This window comes from Sebastes fasciatus, chromosome 14 (genome assembly GCF_043250625.1).
Source record: "Sebastes fasciatus isolate fSebFas1 chromosome 14, fSebFas1.pri, whole genome shotgun sequence".
NCBI classification, from domain to species: Eukaryota; Metazoa; Chordata; class Actinopteri; order Perciformes; family Sebastidae; genus Sebastes; species Sebastes fasciatus.
Window position 1 is genome coordinate 5,483,782 of NC_133808.1, and position 17,470 is coordinate 5,501,251.

The 17,470-nt window shown below is 40.8% G+C and overlaps 1 protein-coding gene and 1 long non-coding RNA gene across 3 annotated transcripts in view; one reads left to right on the forward strand and one right to left on the reverse strand.

Moving 5' to 3' along the window:
- The window catches only part of LOC141782199 (uncharacterized), a 41,581-nt gene extending 40,214 nt beyond the window's left edge, over nucleotides 1–1,367 (reverse strand). Inside the window, exon 1 of one of the 2 annotated variants that reach the window (XR_012597074.1) lies at nucleotides 1,066–1,367. This is a non-coding gene — a long non-coding RNA (uncharacterized LOC141782199). The remainder of the gene's footprint in view (nucleotides 1–1,065) is intronic. The other variant, XR_012597073.1, reaches the window with a different exon arrangement.
- Nucleotides 828–15,791, forward strand: klhdc3l (kelch domain containing 3-like). The gene is made up of 9 exons (XM_074658264.1): nucleotides 828–925; nucleotides 2,447–2,535; nucleotides 6,917–7,096; nucleotides 7,343–7,425; nucleotides 7,561–7,639; nucleotides 9,716–9,762; nucleotides 10,710–10,830; nucleotides 11,959–12,148; nucleotides 13,796–15,791. Exons 3-9 carry the CDS (start codon nucleotides 6,937–6,939, stop codon nucleotides 14,433–14,435), a joined length of 1,320 nt encoding a protein of 439 aa, XP_074514365.1. The 5' UTR covers nucleotides 828–925; nucleotides 2,447–2,535; nucleotides 6,917–6,936; the 3' UTR covers nucleotides 14,436–15,791.
- The last annotated feature ends 1,679 nt before the right edge of the window (nucleotides 15,792–17,470 follow it).

The window sequence follows — 17,470 nt, forward strand, 5'->3', positions numbered from 1 at the left end:
TTAAATATTATATCGTTTCATTTGATTTTATTCCTTGCAAAATCTCATATTTATTGGAAAATTAATTCAAACAATACTTTGTACAGATCCTTTAGTCTAAAAACAGAAAAGCTACTAAATCATTATGTAAGCTGTATAACATTTTTATAAACTGATTTATGATTTATGTCAGTGCTCTGATCCCCTGGCATTATCTGCTTATGTATTTGCTATATGTTTACCATGGTGTTCATCAATAAAACAAACAAAGAACATGAATATAGACAATATAAATAAATTAAATAATATAAATAAACTGGGACACATTCATTTTGTCAACTGGTTCAAGAAGATTTATATCATCTATTTTGATCTTGTCCCCACTCTTGTATTATTTGGAAAGATGTCTATACATTTATTTCCCAATATATTGATCGTGAATTTTCCCTCTCCTTAAAAAATGCAATGTTTGGCTTCTGTACTTACTCTTCTACTAAAGCAAATTAAATATTATATTATTTTATTTCTTGCAAAATCTCATATTTTTGGGGAAATTGAATTCAAACAATCCTTTGCATCGATCCTTTTGTCTAAAAACAGAAAAGCTACTAAAACCTTATATCTATACAGCTGTATCTACAACTGTATAACATTTTTATAAACTGATTTATGATTTATGTCAGTGCGCTGATCCCCTGGCATTATCTGCTTATGTATTTGCTTTATGTTTACCATGGTGTTCGTCAATGAAACAAACAAACAACATGAATATAGATAATACAAATAAATTAAGTAATATAAATAAACTGGGACACATTTGGAGTGTTTACGTTTTCAGCAGAAGTCGCAGTTTACGAGGAGACTGTGAACGCAGCACCAGCCCGTTCACTGGAGGACATCATAGAGACCGTCAGACCGTCAGACCGGGAGGAGCAGCCCGGACCTCGTAAGTAACACATTATTCTTCACAGCAACTTGTTTTTCAAACATGAAATGCCTGTCACACTATTTTGTAAGTGTAAAAACAAATTTAGCACTGACACAGGACTGTCTCATGTCTTATTTGCATCGAATAACGTCACTTACTATCTTCAAAGAAGCTCTAAAGAAAGTTCATCTCCTCGTTTCCTCTTCTTCTTCTTCTACTTCTTCTTCTTATTCTACTTTACCGTTATTACCGTTCCCCTGTTTGCGCTTTAGTTCTTTACTTTGTCAGAATGAGACTCTGACAGATGAAGTTATAACTTAGGTACATTACTTTTATCAAGTTGAACCCCTAAATATAGGTCGTTGATGTTGCCCTGGAGACTGAGCCGTAAATTAACGGGTCGCATTCCTCCCGAAGTGGTTGCTATGCTATTGACTCACGTTAGTAACGGCTAGTTAGCGTAATGTCAACGTAAAACGATAACTATGCCGTAGATTCCTCGTACAGACTTTTACTACGCAAGAAAGATGCTCAGATATGGGTTGGCAGCTAGCTGATATATTAAACTCATATAGTTCAGTAAGTTATATCTTAGATAGGAGAAAGTTGGCCCAACTTGGTCACTATACTGCTAGATAACGAAAAGGAACAATTTAAACGTTATAAAGTTCACTTTAAAGGTCCCACATCGTGCTCATTTTCAGGTTCATACTTGTATTTTGTGTTTTTACTAGAACATGTTTACATGCTGTAATGTTAAAAAAAACAACTTTATTTTCGTCATACTGTCTACTTGAATATATCTGTATTGCCCCTCTGCCTGAAACGCTCCGTTTTAGTGCATTTCAACGGAATTGCGTTGTTAGGCAACAGTTTGGGTCCATGTGTACTTCCTGTCAGCTGATGTCATTCACATACACTGCAACAGGAAATAAACTGGGACACATTTGGAATGTTACGTTTAAAACCGTGTAATGGTCTAAATATTGTATATTTGTGACATCACAAATGGACAGAAATCCTAACTGTTTGTTTCAAACGCACAATTTCTGAATACGGGCTGTGTGTATTTCTCTGTATATTGAGCGTTTTGATAGTTTAACAGTATTTATATAGCACTTAAACCTGCTTTATAATATAAAAGACATGAAAATCTCACTTTTTACAATATGGGACCTTTAAGTTAGCTGTAATGTTTCTGTTAGGAAAGCTCTTCAGGTTGAAAGGTCACACTATTTTGTAAAGGTGCTCTAATATCACAGCAAATGTGAAAATGCGTTGGATATTTTAGGAATAATAAGAGTAAAGTAACTGTGAATATCTTGTGTGAGTAGAAAAGGCCCTTTTATTTTGTATAGCCTCCTTTTCCCACACTAGCTACTAACTAGCTACTTCCTGCTGGTGTGCTAAATTGAAATGAACTTGCCACTGGAATCCTCGTTCACATTGTGTTGTTGCTGCAAGTATCAGCTCAAACTAACATGATGACACATCCTTTTCCAGTCACTGACACTTCCAACATTTCTTCATCATTTACAGCATTCAGAAACAGTCTTGACTGCACTGAAACAAGGAAACAACTCATTCTGTGAAGATTCTGCAACAGGAGATCCATGAAGCAAGTTTTAGTGAGTACCACAGATTCATTATAAGTCCCAAAGAGCTTTGTTGCAGGCAGGGCACATACGTGAATATTGTAATGTTGTAGCTAAATGAAACAGCCTAATTTACAAATGAATCTAGCCTCTCTTCCCCAATCATAATTTAATCTGTAGGCCTGTTATCTAAATGAACCAACATGTGTCACATATAAACTTCTCAGTGACATGTCAGGGCATAACAAAAGCTTCTCCTACATTAATATTGTTGTAATATTGTTAGTATAGTTGATTGCCAGGTTTTACTCACAGCCATTTACTGAAAATACCACTGCATCTCTCTTGTCTTGCCAGTATTTATTTTCAGTTGGATATTTAAAAAATTGCTGACCACATCGCTCTTTATGCAAGTAACAGTCAGGTGTTAATACAAGGCTGACTAGGTGTGTTACAACAATGTCATGACCCCAGAGCTGTTTGCTCATGTGACAGTTTGATAAGATGTAGTAGAGTGGCCACAAACTTTGCAGCAGCTCATGTGTCATGTGTCACTGTGGAAAAACTCAAAGTACCTCCTCAGTCATAGATAGTTCAGCGTGGAAAATTACTGTGTTGATAACCAAACACAATGTATCTTCATGAATATTGTAAAAGGTTGTTGAAGTGAGTCATCGGTTTCCTCAGAGAAGGTTTCCTTCTCTTTTTCTGACAGCTGAGTCAACCCTCGTAAATCGGTTATGGCTTTTTCTTTTTTTAAGGTCAAATGCCATAACACAGCAACTGCCTGGATTGCATTTAGAATGAGCCGTTTATATCTACATAGGGAGCGGATCCTCTGCATGGAGCCGGCCGCCATGTTTCTACAGTAGCCCAGAACGGACAAACCAAACACTGGCTCTAGGGAGGGCCATTCGCATTTTCATGTTTTAGCGCCGGCCACCGTAGTTCTCCAACACGCTTGGCACAAGGGAGAAGTTTTAGTTGGTTGCAATCTGGAACCTCACCTCGACCTTTTTTCTCTTGCCCGTCGGGCAAATGGGTCAGAAATCTACTTGCCCAAAGTCAATTTTGACTTGTCCCTATACAATTTGTTTTAGGTTTTTAGTTGTTATCAAATAACAACAAAGACTAAAGTTAATTGTCATGTTTAATCTTTATTTAAGTAAATTAACTTCTTGAAGCTACTTCCATGATCAGCTCCGGAAAATAAAACGTGTTTAATTCTTTTAGTGAGTTGCTAGATTTACTAGCCTGATGTGGCAATTTACTTGCATCACCAGCATTTTTCACTTTTTTCATAGTCACATTTTATACTGTAGAAAACCTCAATTTGCTTAATGAAAATGAAGTGACTTTGGAGCATATCATGTGTGCATGTGATGTCGTGCACCCGTTTGCCTTTTTTCAGTGCCATGGATCAAATAGCATATCCACAGTGTTTGATTTTTTATATTTTTTCTAAGAAATAAACTTATCTCCATAAGATTTAATGAATTAAAAAAATTTGGTAATTTATTTCTGTGTAATCTAGTTTGTTATTAATTCCAATTACATTTGTATCATTGTTTCTCCCAAAATGGCCATTAATTAAAGACATGCTACAGTGAAAAACAGAAAGTAATGTTGTTATAAGTGCTGCACAATCAATTATACAATGTAACTTTTCTTCAAGAATATTGTATCCACAACTAATTGTATCCCATCATTATTTTTATTTATTACACGGCATTGTTGAATACTCAATTCTGATTGGTCAATCACGGCGTTGTATGGTCTGTAATTTCTGTATAACAGACCGTTGCTATGGGCGCAGTCCTGATGTCGGACTCTGGCAGACTGTTTTTGGTGTCAAATTATTGATTTCCTAAGAAGGTATCAGTGTAATAAGCGGGATAATGTACAGCTAGTGGGTCATTGTTGTTGTCCGCTTACTGTCGGGGTTTATTTCACAACAATGACCGGCCAGCTGTACATTATCTCTTACTTAATCTATAATGTCCACTACAGTTGAGATCGGTCTCTGTTTGGATCTAAATGACTGCCAAAAGTCTTGTAAATAAATTCTGTCACCAAAGTGATCTAATAAAAACAAAAAAAAGAATAATCATGACTGTAGTTAAAGCCAACTGTACAAGAACATTCAGTGACTAGAGAGCTTCTCCCCAGAGCCGAGCCTCACAGTCTATCTACGGCAAGGTGTTGCTCCCCTGAGCAGCAGTCAGGTGCTCTGTGAGTCAGTCCCAGCTGAACACCTGTAGGAGCCAAGCTCTCTACAACCATAACAACTAACACTGGCCTGCTAACACACAATAGCTCGTCATGCCATATGGCAGTCTTGTCACTGTAAGAGGCTGCAGCAGTTGGAGAGAGGATATCATATCGGGTATCACAGATCATCCATTTTCTTCTATTCCTCTTAGAAGGCACCTGACTGTCATGTTCTCAGCATGATCTTACCTATGGAGTTCTAAACTGAAGGGGTTTCCCTCCGCACGTTGTTTGGTGGTATACACGATGGATTTTTGGAGGAGCAGACAGAGAGGCAGAGCTGTGGTTTTGTACTCTTCTTCAAAGTAACACTCTGATCAATCAAAGTCATTGATGCAAACCATAGACTGTATATAAGAAGTGGACGTAGTCACCGTTACGTCACCCATTGGTTTGTAGACTGCTGTTTTAAAGCCATGTGACACCAGAGGGTGGAGCTAAGTACAACCAAACACTGAATAAGACATTTTTAGGCGACCAAAAAGGTTATAATTACCTTTAATGAACTGAAAACACACGGTGAAAAGGTTAAAGTTCTAAGATGAAAACACGGACAACTCCCTGACCTGTCAACGCCGTGGTAGGGACCTGTCAATCACAAGGTAGCCCCACCCTAAAGCATCCCCTGCTTTATGGTCTTATTTGACTCTAAATTGGACGATAATTCACTAAATGAACATGCTGTACAGTGGAAACTGCTTATAGTGATCATGGTTACATACTTGTAACTAGTAATCAAGTACATGACAACATATGGAAAAACATTTTAAAACTATGTTATATTTATTTTTATATTTTATTATATTTTAGTTTTTTACTTTACTCCGATGATACTTTGCCTCGCAGACTGTCTGCTTTCCAGCTGGATACCTGTGCTGCGTACCCATTGATATCATAATGGGAAAAAAGAAAGTTATCTCTGAATGAAAAACGAATGCGCACGGGAAAAGCACCCTCGTCAAGTGGACTGATAATGCCCGCTCACGTAATGCCCCCAAAGTGAAACTTTGCCGATCTTCAGCCGGCTCACAAGCAGACTGGCGCCTGTGTTTTTCTGCTTGTGCTGTGTATTTCGTTGTTACACATCCCCACTGGAATATGACTGATAGAGCTGTTTGACATTACTTATTCCAACTTCTAAAAGTTAGACTCAGGCTTTTGTTTTTTTCTTGACATTGTTGTGATTAATATCCTCAAAGGCATGCAGATCCAGATGTACTGTATGTCACCTTATTAACAATTTAGTTAACAATCGCCTCACTTGCAAAATATGGGAGGCGTTAATTACTTAATTGATTTATGTATTGCTGCTTGTATTTTCCCTTTTGGAATAGGCAGTGTGTCACGCAGTGTCGTCTTTGTTACTGCTACAGTAATAAACCTCATTTAATAATAATAATACACTACCTCACTTGCAGGTGAGTCCTCAGATTTGTCGTGGTTATAGAGCAAGATAACCTTGTTGCACACTTTGCCATCTAAGGTGTAGAACCCCAAATAACTTCCACACACTGGTTCTCAGATGCTTCTGTGTCACGATTGTCTGATCAGCACATCTCTTCGTTATTGTCCTTCATTTCTATTCATTAGCTTAGTTTAAAAAAGGTCAAGCAGATTGTGAATTTTAAGAGCGCCCTTTGTTTGACCATATGGCAAACCAATTCAAACATTCTGTTGCACTTAGAGACTACAATTTGAATTCAATCAGGTCAGTACAGTTGCAATGTAAAACATTTTCCGACGTTCTGATGTGTGTGTGACAGCACAGTGTGAGTATTTCCCATAGTACCATACAGTGTTTTCTCTAACCATTGGGGGGTGGGTGGGATGGGGAAACTAATTTCTCTGTGTGTGCTCCGCCCTTGGTGAAACACCAAAGGAGAGGAGAGAAACTAGCGCGAAACGCAGTAAAGACTGTCACACTGAGCTGAAATGAAACGAGTGCACATAAATTAAGTAAATAAAATATTTAGTTTAATTCTGTCAGGGGGGCGGGGGTCCCGTAGCAGGGTAAACACTGCTATAAGACTCACCACTGCATAGTGGAAGTAAAAAGAAGACCTACTTGAGAAAGAGTTATGGGTACTTTTTTATATACAATATGAGCTAACTTTCCTAAACACTTAAATGTTGTTTCTTTTAGAAAATGGTCCGGTGCTAGCTATGAGTCAAAGTAGTCCTTGCCTGTGGACTCGGCTCCCCCAGAGCAGCCAGTCCCCATGTGACCGCTACAAGCACGCCTGCTGCAGCTATGATGGGAATGTCTACATCCTGGGTGGACGAGGCAGCAGCTGTTTGGGGGACTTCTGGAGGTACAGCGTCGGTAAGGGCTGGATACACAACTATTGTTCACTGTACTCTAATGCTAATAGGACTTTTACTACCGCATGACAAAAACTAAGGATTTGTTGAATTTGGATTTGTTTGCATTATTATTGCAGTGTTTCATATGATGCATGATGTATTTAGAAGACTGCTCAATAGGATATGCTTGTTTAAAAGCCAGAAAGACGAGGAAGGTGAGCTGTGTTACATGATCCCCGGCTAATCAAACATCTCATTATTTTAGTTTGTAACGAGTGGACAGAGTTGAACTGCACCAGTGAAGCCGCGCCAGAAGCGCTAGAGGAACATGCTATGGTGACTCATGAGGTACAAAAACATTTCTACTTTAAATGGCATAAAAATCATTTGAAATGATCTCATGGTGCTTCTATCTCTGCTGATATCCTACTGCTTGGAGTGTCAGTGTGTCAACAAAACGTTTAAGGGCTCTGATCTCTTCAGGGCTTCCTGTACGTGTTTGGAGGCATGCTGGATTCTGCATACACCAGGTGGAGATGTCCCCTCTGGGTATTTGACATGGGTGAGTTTCACTAAGGAGGTGCATGTGTGATGCAAATTACATTGGCTACTGTCTGCATATGCTCAGGCATGATAGACAAAACGTGTTGCTGCATGTCTATTCCAGGCCCACGCCTCAAAGCCCCAGTGAAAATATATCAGTGATGAGCTGTTAGCTCAACAAAAAGGAGGAAGTCCCAAATGATATGTTAAAGTTAACAAAATGTAACAAAATCAACAATTCATTTCATGCTGATAAATACTAATGCTTATCAGCATAAGATAAAAAAGTAAAAAAGAGTTGTCCACTATTAATTAACTATCAGCTGTCACACACTAAAGCCCGGGCCACACAGGGAATGTCAGCAGTGCGTGGCGGCTGAAGAACCTGTTGTTTTTAATTTTTGGCGTCCATGTTAACAGGTCAGAGCAGCCACACAGAGCTCGGCTGCGTGACAGCCGCGTCTCTTCCAGAGATTCGAGGTCTTGTCCATTTTTACCGCGAGTCGCACGTGGTTCACAGCAACAACAGGCGGTGAAAATGATCGTTTGACAGTATATTGACATCATACCAGCAACATTACCACAGTTTCGATGTCTCTATTTGTAGAATATGTCACAGACATGAAAAAAAGTAAAGATTTATTTCAACTGAACACTTCTTCCGTTTCAAAATAAAAACCCTCAAGCATTTTGTCCTTCATTTGTTAACACAAGGCTTTTATTCTGAAATATTTGCAGGACAGTGTTGTAGAACATGCAGTGACTTGCAGAGCTCCATATATGAAAAAAATACGGGGTTTTAATTGTGGATTATTACTATTATTTACAAATAAGCACAGACATCTTAACCTTTCTCTGTCTAAAATAAATATAAATGACATTTATAATGAAATGAAATGGACATTATGAAAGGCAAACTCTATGTAGAAAGAAAGGGCTGGCAGCAGCAGCAGAAACGCTGCTGGTGTGGACGCTACACACAGGAGAGACGCAGGAGTTCAGCGAGGCAGCCGCCACACGCTGCTGACGTGCCCCGTCTGGTCCGGGCGTAACAGGACATGCTTCCTGCACTACAAATACCACAACTTGTTGGTTCCTGTGTGCGTGTCTGAGAGTATATATTTTTTTCATCTAACAGCGTATGTCTTGTACTTGCTTTGTGCAGTTAGTATTCCCACTATGTGTGCTTGTTAAATGAAATGATGATCATGCTCACCACCTCATTTATATATTTGAAATCACCCATACATGCATGCATGTCCACTTCAGCTTTTAGAATACAATATTTTAGTCATATTTCAACTTTGGTCCAGGAGAGTGCCACTGTACCAAAATATGGAAGCTAATGATTCAATGTCGTCATTACAAAATCTGCATATAGGAGACTGTTCATGTATATGTAGCAATTGTGTACAGCAATTTAAATTGAAATGCTCAAATATGAGAGTGTAAAGGTGTTTCTAGGTATGTCCCGATCCTATTTCAGAGATCAAGGCATTTTTTAACTGATCAGTATCGGCTATATTGAGCTATGGAGTCCGATCCCATCCTTCGTTTTATGTCAGCTGTCACACGGGTGTTTTTACTCGCGAAGCTTTCATGCGCAGAAACCTAACGATCGCAGCTGCAGTCAACTCTCCAACTCTCCGCTGTCGGTCTCTCCAACATTCTGCTGAGCTCCATAAACGACAGCATAACACCGTATGAGACTGTTTATTTACGTTATTTACCTAACGTATGTGCACTCGTTTCATTTCTGCTCAGCTAGTTTAACTGCACAGACAGACAGAAAAACCACACTCACCACACCACTGCAAATGCAACAAAATAAAACCCCATTAAGGAACAGCTTAGATGCAGGCATTGTTTTCTGAATGTAATGCAGAGCTATTTAATTGTCAAGCATATGCATTGGATTGATTTCAATACTTCAGTGTACTTGAAGTGTGCACTGTGCAGTTATTATCTGGAGGAATAGAAGTATCGGATCAGGAGTTGTTTCTTATATTATTTTGTATATTGAAGGGGCAGATTTGTTCCCATTTTTTATGACCTTTCCAACAGACCTGTATTCTTTCCTTTGTTTGTGTTTCAGCACAGCAGAAATGGGTGCACTGCCAGGGAAAGACGAGCTCCTCTCAGGTACAGAGCGCCTTTCATGTGAACAGGATAACAGATTATATGATATGAAACCAAGTTTCTTTGTCAGTGTTACTGACATCAACTGTAAAGGACTAGATCCTATTTTAAATTGATAATACACAACATTTTAATAATAGAAAAGAAAAGAATGACATGTTTTGCACAAGTAGAACTTTACAACACATTATACTGAAGTTAGTTGATGAAGGAAAGCAACACGCCTGCCCTCGGGTACAGTAGGTCTTTACTGGAAGTCTGTTTTGCATTTCAGTAGCAGTTTCTTTGGAATCAGTAACAGATCAGCTGCCTTGTTATCATCAGTAGAGATAACACCGTCAAGAAAGGCATCACAGTATTGAACAAAAAATCAAGATTCATTCATTTCATTGATGAATGCTTTCATGTATATCTTTACCAATGTCACAGACGTGTTTGTATGACCTTTAAATGCTCAATGCATGACTGAAAAATATCACTGATGTACATTTTTACAAAGATATAATCATTGCAGGGCAAATGTGTTAGATTAGAACAGATTTCCAGAATGGTGGATGCTACATTTATACGCAGGCATTGAATGTCATATTGTTCGACACAAAGAGAAACTAGAGCTCTGAGAATGAGTTTCTGAAAAGGAATTACAAGTTTGGAAGCCATTCAAGTGGGTTTTCTCTTCAACATGTAGTCAGAGACTTCACAGCTCCCACTTGTCTTGAATAACAGAAGGACCTGTTCAGGTGTACCCTGCGCACGCTGACGGCCCCCCCAAATCAAGGCTCACATCAGATCTGGAATTCTGTAGGCTCCATGGAACCTAAACAAGAGAAATATTATAAGACTGTTAATAAAATATGAAACCCAAAGATCCCGGGGCTTGTTAGTAAATAGCCTGCCAACTCTTATAGATGTGTGTATGTGTCCATGTGTGTGTGTGTGTGTGTGTTCAGACCCAAATGCCAACCAACAGAAAGGGACACAGTGCTGTGGTTGTTGGCTCTGCCATGCTGGTGTACGGAGGTTTTGTTGACATGAAAGGATCCTCGCAGGACTTTTGGAGTTTGGACTTTGGTGAGTTTAAAGTTGCTTTTACTCCCATGTAAAAGAAGTAAAGCTCCTCATGGGTGCACAAAAAGGATTGTGTGGCTTTTGCGGCCGCTAAACCTGCACAAATAAGACAAAAAGAAAAACCCTGTAAGTCTCAAAGCACATCAAACAAAGGGTGAAATGCATCCCTAATAGTGTCTCTGTGCTATTTGCACATATTTAAATTCATATGCAGACAGTTAGCGTAAAATTACCCACTTTCTATGCAAATGAGCCTCGTTGCAAAAACAGTCCAATTCACAAAGATCAGTTCTAATAGCCACGCATAGTTACAGTGAAATTATTAGCTTCTTCAGATAGTTGTCGGTAACTGAAGTGTATTTATAAGGGGAGTGACACCCAGACTTTCCACTGATTATAGCAGCATTAAATCCAAAATAGGGTTTCTCTCTGTCGCCTTTAAATTCCTTGCCTGACGTTTTGAGGAATGCCTCTGCACCTCGTCGGTCAGGACCTGGAGCTCGCAGTCTGAATTCATTTTTCTTTTTCTTCGCTGCTATTGTTCTGCCTACAAAGGCAACGTTTATAGTTTGCCACATGGATAATTGCAATCAGATGCAGAAAAGGGGGCAAATTGCCCTCAGCTGTAAAACTTCATGGGCGTGTTTTTACGCTGTAATATATACTATATCTTTTGTGAATTGGAGCTTGAGACAGCAGCAAATGATACTCAATTCATGTAATAGTGCTATCCTCCATTCTTTGTGAATTCGCCCTTCAGTGTATTGTTCTTACTTGTACATATTGTATTATTCATGTTATCAGCCATTTGTGCAGTGTAAAGTTGGCAGATAAATCGAGAGAGCAAAAGCGACCAATCCGCCCTAAAACACTTGCAGCCTCTCTCAATTCTTTAATACTACTTCCTCTGTTTTCTGAGACTATGTCAGGTATCAACCCACTGCTACTGACGACAAGACAGACATAGAACAAAGGTGGAATTTATTAAAAGTTTCACCACGCAGCAGCTGCTGAGAAATACGGCAGGCTGAGTGTTCAATACCATGATAGTACCGTGTTGTGACTAACATGTGAGCACACAGTGGAAGCTCCAGTATGTGCATTCATTGTGTGTGTTTATATTCATGGCAGATACCATGGCTTGGTCCCTGCTGAATGGTTCTCAGCAGGGCTCATTAGGCCCAGGCCCCAGACACAGCCACTCAGCCGTGGCCAACCAAAGCTGCATGTACCTGTTCGGGGGCTTGAAAGGCTTGCGGGAGCAGAGAGACTTCTGGAAGTGGAATTCTACCAGCCACGTGTGGAGTTCCCTCAGAAACAAGTGAGAAGTGATTGCATGTGTCAGTCTGTCCTTCATGGTGTTGCCTATATTAATACAATGTTGATATTGCAAAAGAACCCTAGAATGCTTTTTCTTTAATGCTAGATGATGAGGAAACCACACCCTTCTCTATCACAAGACTTTTCACAAGGAGTTAGGAGTTATAAAAATGACTTTTTCAACATAGGAATATGAATGCTTAAAGAGGACAGACAGGCGGGGTCCACCCTGAAACAGACTCAGTGGAGCCAGCAGCAGCGTTACATTTGCTTTTAGCCGTGTGTGTTTTGCTGCTGTACATAATCATAAAGTAAATAAATTTTTTTGTCTGTTTCGTATTGCTCTCTTGGTTTGTGCTCTTGTTTCTTAACATGAGTCAATGATGTGTATAAAATTTGCCGAATAATTTTTAATTGTACGTTCTTTTACGGCGCTATAAAGTTGTTATTGTAAGAAAGGGGGAAGAATAAGATCGATTTTTTTTGTACCAATGTAGCAACCTGCAATAAAAATATTATTTAAAAAAAAAAGAATATCGATAGCACTTTATAAGGATATTAGGGCTGTCAATCGATTCAAATATTTTGCGATTAATGGCATGATTGTCTATGATTAATCGCAAATGAATCACACATTTTTTATCTGTTCATAATGTACCTTAAAGGGAGATTTGTCAAGTATTTAATACTCTTATCAACATGGGAGTGGACAAATATGCTGCTTTATGCAAATGCATGTATATATTTATTATTGGAAATCAATTAACAACACAAAACAATGACAAATATTGTCCAGAAACCCTCACAGGTACTGCATTTAGCATAAATAATATGCTCAAATCATAACATGGCAAACAACAGCTGTCAGTGTGTCAGTGTGCTGACTTGACTATGATTTGCCCCAAACTGCATGTGATTATCATAAAGTGGGCATGTCTGTAAAGGGGAGACTCGTGGGTACCCATAGAACCCATTTACATTCACATATCTGGAGGTCAGAGGTCAAGGGACCCCTTTGAAAATGGCCATGACAGTTTTTCCTCACCAAAATTTAGTGTAAGTTTGGAGTATTATTTAGCCTCCTTCCCGACAAGCTAGTGATTGTTACCAATGGATTCCTCAGGCTAGCTTTAAAACAGAGTCAACAAACTCCGAAAGATTGATTACATTAATGCGTTAAAGAAATTAGTGGCGTTAAAACAAATTTGCGTTATTATCACTCTAACTTTGACAGCGCTAAAGGACATAAATCATATACTTAAGTAATGCTTAACTAAAGCATGACTCATGATGATTCAATGCATGAATTAATACAGGACGTATCATGAATTCCTGTTGCTCACCATTAGCAAATGATCAAGTCACTCTGACATTTCGTGATTTGTTCACACTTAATAGATCATCAGTGAAGGAATGTTAATTCACATCAGACCCATGCATTCGCTCGGCCTCTCTGAAAGCAGAACAGTACCCACCCTCATAGAAATGTGAAGCTATTGTTTTCCATAGTATTTGTTGTATGTGTTCAGTATAATTTGAGGATTTCCACCCCATCGCTGTCACAGCTGGAGGTAGCCTACAATGCACACAATAGACATTGTTTTGTGTGTTCCTTCCTGCTAACACCACCTCTGGTTGTTCTCCTCAGGTCCGGCCCTTCCAGACTCATGGGCCACTCGGCTGTGGCCTACAAAGACAGCATGCTTATTTTTGGAGGAGGTGAGAGCCAGAACTCTCCAAAGAACTGCCTGTGGAGGTACAACTTCACCTCTCAGACCTGGGGGCAGGTCTCCACACTCCCAGGCTCGACCCCACCGGACAAGATTCACCACTGCTGCGCCGGGCTGGGTCCCAGCTACAAGTCCAACACCGGCAGCCCCTGCTCCAGCTCAGGACTCCAACCCAGGCTGCTGGCTGGGAAACTAAGGCCTTTCAAGAACAAGTGCTTCCCCGCCCAGCTCAAGTTTCTAGGATCAGAGGGAGCTATAGAGCTGGAGACGTTCAGCCCGGACAGATGCTACGGCAGCAGAACACTCACAGAATCTTCCGAACTGGACAACAGCAAAGAGGGCTTGGTGGGGAAAGATACGCAGCGGATCGGAAACTGTTTGACCTTTGAAAACAGGGCTTTCAAGAAGCAGTGGAGCTGCACAGAAGAGGACCTGCTGGACGAGGAGGATGAAGACGTAGCCCAGCATCTGCCCGATCTGCTGCTGGTGCTGGGGGGAAGACCTTGCACCAGACACAGTCCTATCTCCATATGGCAAATGACTCTGACCGACTCATGACAGCATGGGAAGAACAAACTTTACAAACATGTTCTCTATATGAGAAATTTGAAAAAACAACAAACATCAGTGTTATATTATCGCTTCATCTTTGTTCTTATGTGTTTAAATGGTCATTTTGTGAACAAGAAATTATCTGTGAACTATTTTTATAACGCTTTTTTTGTTGTTGTTGGATATAATGTTATGAATGCATACATTTCCTTTTTACAGTACTAAAATAAATTATCAGAAAATGACATTAAGAAAAACTATAAAATGATTACCGTCGTAATGAACAATGATCTAAGTAGTAGTGTAATTGTGAAAAATATACAGCCCACACATAAACATAAAAATGGCAAAATCAGAATCACCAACCCCAGACCTCTAAAGTACAATACATTCCCTTATATTAGCCGTACTGCTGTGACAGTTTGGTCTTAATTTGTACTAAAAGTCTGAGACATATTTCAGCCCGACAAAACTGTGTCAGCCACATTACACTTACCATTTACAACAAACTTGACAACATGGAGATGATAATAATGTCTGTAATATACCCTGAATTACACACGATGGCGCCAGAGCTCAACGTGGTCTTTCTGTCTAAGCTCTAACTGAAGGAATAAGGCTCAGTTATTGGCCTAGGGTATATACTGTATGAGGCTTCTGGTAAATCAAGTGAAAAGCCCACAGCTAGCTAACTAGTCAACTTACTGTTTTCACATGTACCTCTGAATAGAAATCTGATTTCTCTGAATTGGGAAAAAATTTATGTGAGCACAGAATAATTTGTGATTTCATTTCAAAATGATAAATTCACAATTACACAATTCAAAAGTAATTCTAAGTTAAAGTCATAATCTTTAAATAAATATCTATTAAGTCACTATCTATCGCCGAATGAGGTAACACAGTGGTGCCTGAGCCCATGGCCCACTGATGAAAGCCATTGCATTTACAGTATTATGAGCTGGGTGTCTGTGGAGACATTCCCAGGAAAAGACGACACTGTTGATGCCGGTGAAAGTGACTAGCGTGGCTAGCTAACGTTAGCTTGAGTGTGAGGCTGCTGCAGTAATACAGTTATACATTAACGTCATAGCAGCATCAGACTGTCGTCTCCAACTAAATCTCAGCCTACAGATCAAACAGTTGGCTATTAACACGTTGGTTATTTACAGATAACACTTAGCCTAAGGGGATTCAATCAGATATGTAGAGATGTCTGGATAAGCAATATCCAGCCACTGTGTTGGACAGGGGAAGACTGAAGGGACATGACAGCGATCAACCTTCATTTATTAAGGTATCGCCAATGCTCAGGTTCAAGCGAGATCGCAAAATAATTATTAGACATGTGTATAAAATAAACGTTTGCATAACGAGATGAATGCAGACTGATTTGTCAAAATTACCGTCCAAACATACGTCTAATAGCATTGAAGGCTATGGGATCTTTTGTTTTCTTTCCCCCAAAAGGGGGCGTGGCCTTGACTTTTAGCGGAGTACCTGTATGTGCCGGTCTGATGTATGATAAGGCGGGTGACCATGTGCTTTCTCTTTTGTTTTTTGACTCAACCCCACATACACTGTCCTGCTGCCACAAATACTCACAAATAATACGGCCACAACTGCTAGCAGCCAATGGAGGCTTTGAACACGGCCCACTCAGATTCCATGTCCCCAGCCTCCCCCGGGATGCGCGAAAAATTCTACCGGATGTGGGAGTTGATGACCTCGCGGACAGGGGCCTCAGCCAGACATTCCCAGTTCACCCTCACTACACGTTTGGGTTTACCAGGTCTGTCCGGCAGCCTCCCCCGCCACGTGATCCCACTCACCACCACGTGGTGATCAGTTGACAGCTCCGCTGCTCTCTTCAATTGAGTGTCCAAGACATACGGCCGCAGATCTGATGATACAACCACAAAGTCGATCATCGATCGTTGGCCCAGGGTGTTCTGGTACCATGTACACTTATGAACAGCCCTATGCTCGAACATTGTGTTTGTTATGGCCAATCCATGACTAGCACAGAAGTCAACAAACAACAAAACACCACTCGGGTTCAGATCAGGCAGGCCGCTCCTCCCAATCACCCCCCTAGGGTCCCCAGTTGGCGCCCTTTCCAGGACGCCAGCCAGAGACTACAAGAAGGCCGCATACTCGGAGCTGCTGTTTGGCATACGCAGACACAACAATCAGAGATTTCCTCCCTGCGACTCGAAGCCGCAGAGAGGCGACCCTCTCGTTCACTGGGGAGAACTCAAACACAGCGGCGCTCAGCCGGGGCAACTCCGGAAAAGGCAAGAGTCCAGCCCCTCTCCAGGAGTGTGGTTCCAGAACCAGAGCTATGCGTGTAGGTGAGCCCAACTATATCTATTTGGTACCGCTCCAGCGCTGCCATTGCACCCGACCCCAATGCCTATCCCTCAGGGAGGTGGGCCCAAAGGCATACTTCATGATGCCTTTTCGGGCTGTGGCCGGCCAGGCCCCATGGGCCAAGTCCCGGCCACCAGACGCTCGCCGGCGAGCTCCCCTCCCGGGTCTGGCTCCAGGAGGGGGCCCCGTTCTCCCTTGTCCGATTCATTGAGGTCTGTGAATCGCTCTTGGTCTGGCCCCTCCCCTGAGACCACTTTGCCTTGGGAGACCCTACCAGGAGCTAATGCCCCCCCCGACAACACAGCTCCCAGGATCACTGGGGCACACAAACCCCTCCACCACGATAAGGTGGCGATTCATTGGAGGGGGAAAAGTAAACTAATCAGCTCAAATGCAGCAGGCCAGGCTGCTCTAATCCATCACTGCTGCTGGGCCTCATTCCGTTTGGCCCATTGACCTACATTACTGCTCCCACTCATGACACAGACCTGCTCCTGAAAACCACCACAGCTAGGTTCTCCTAGTGGGGCTTTGGAAAGTAAATGAATGACTGTATGATAAGGTCATACATCACATAATATGAACATCATGTACCACAGTCACATCATGTGTTCTCTGTGTCCCATATTGTTGAATTATATTCTATGTATAATACAAGTGTCATAAAT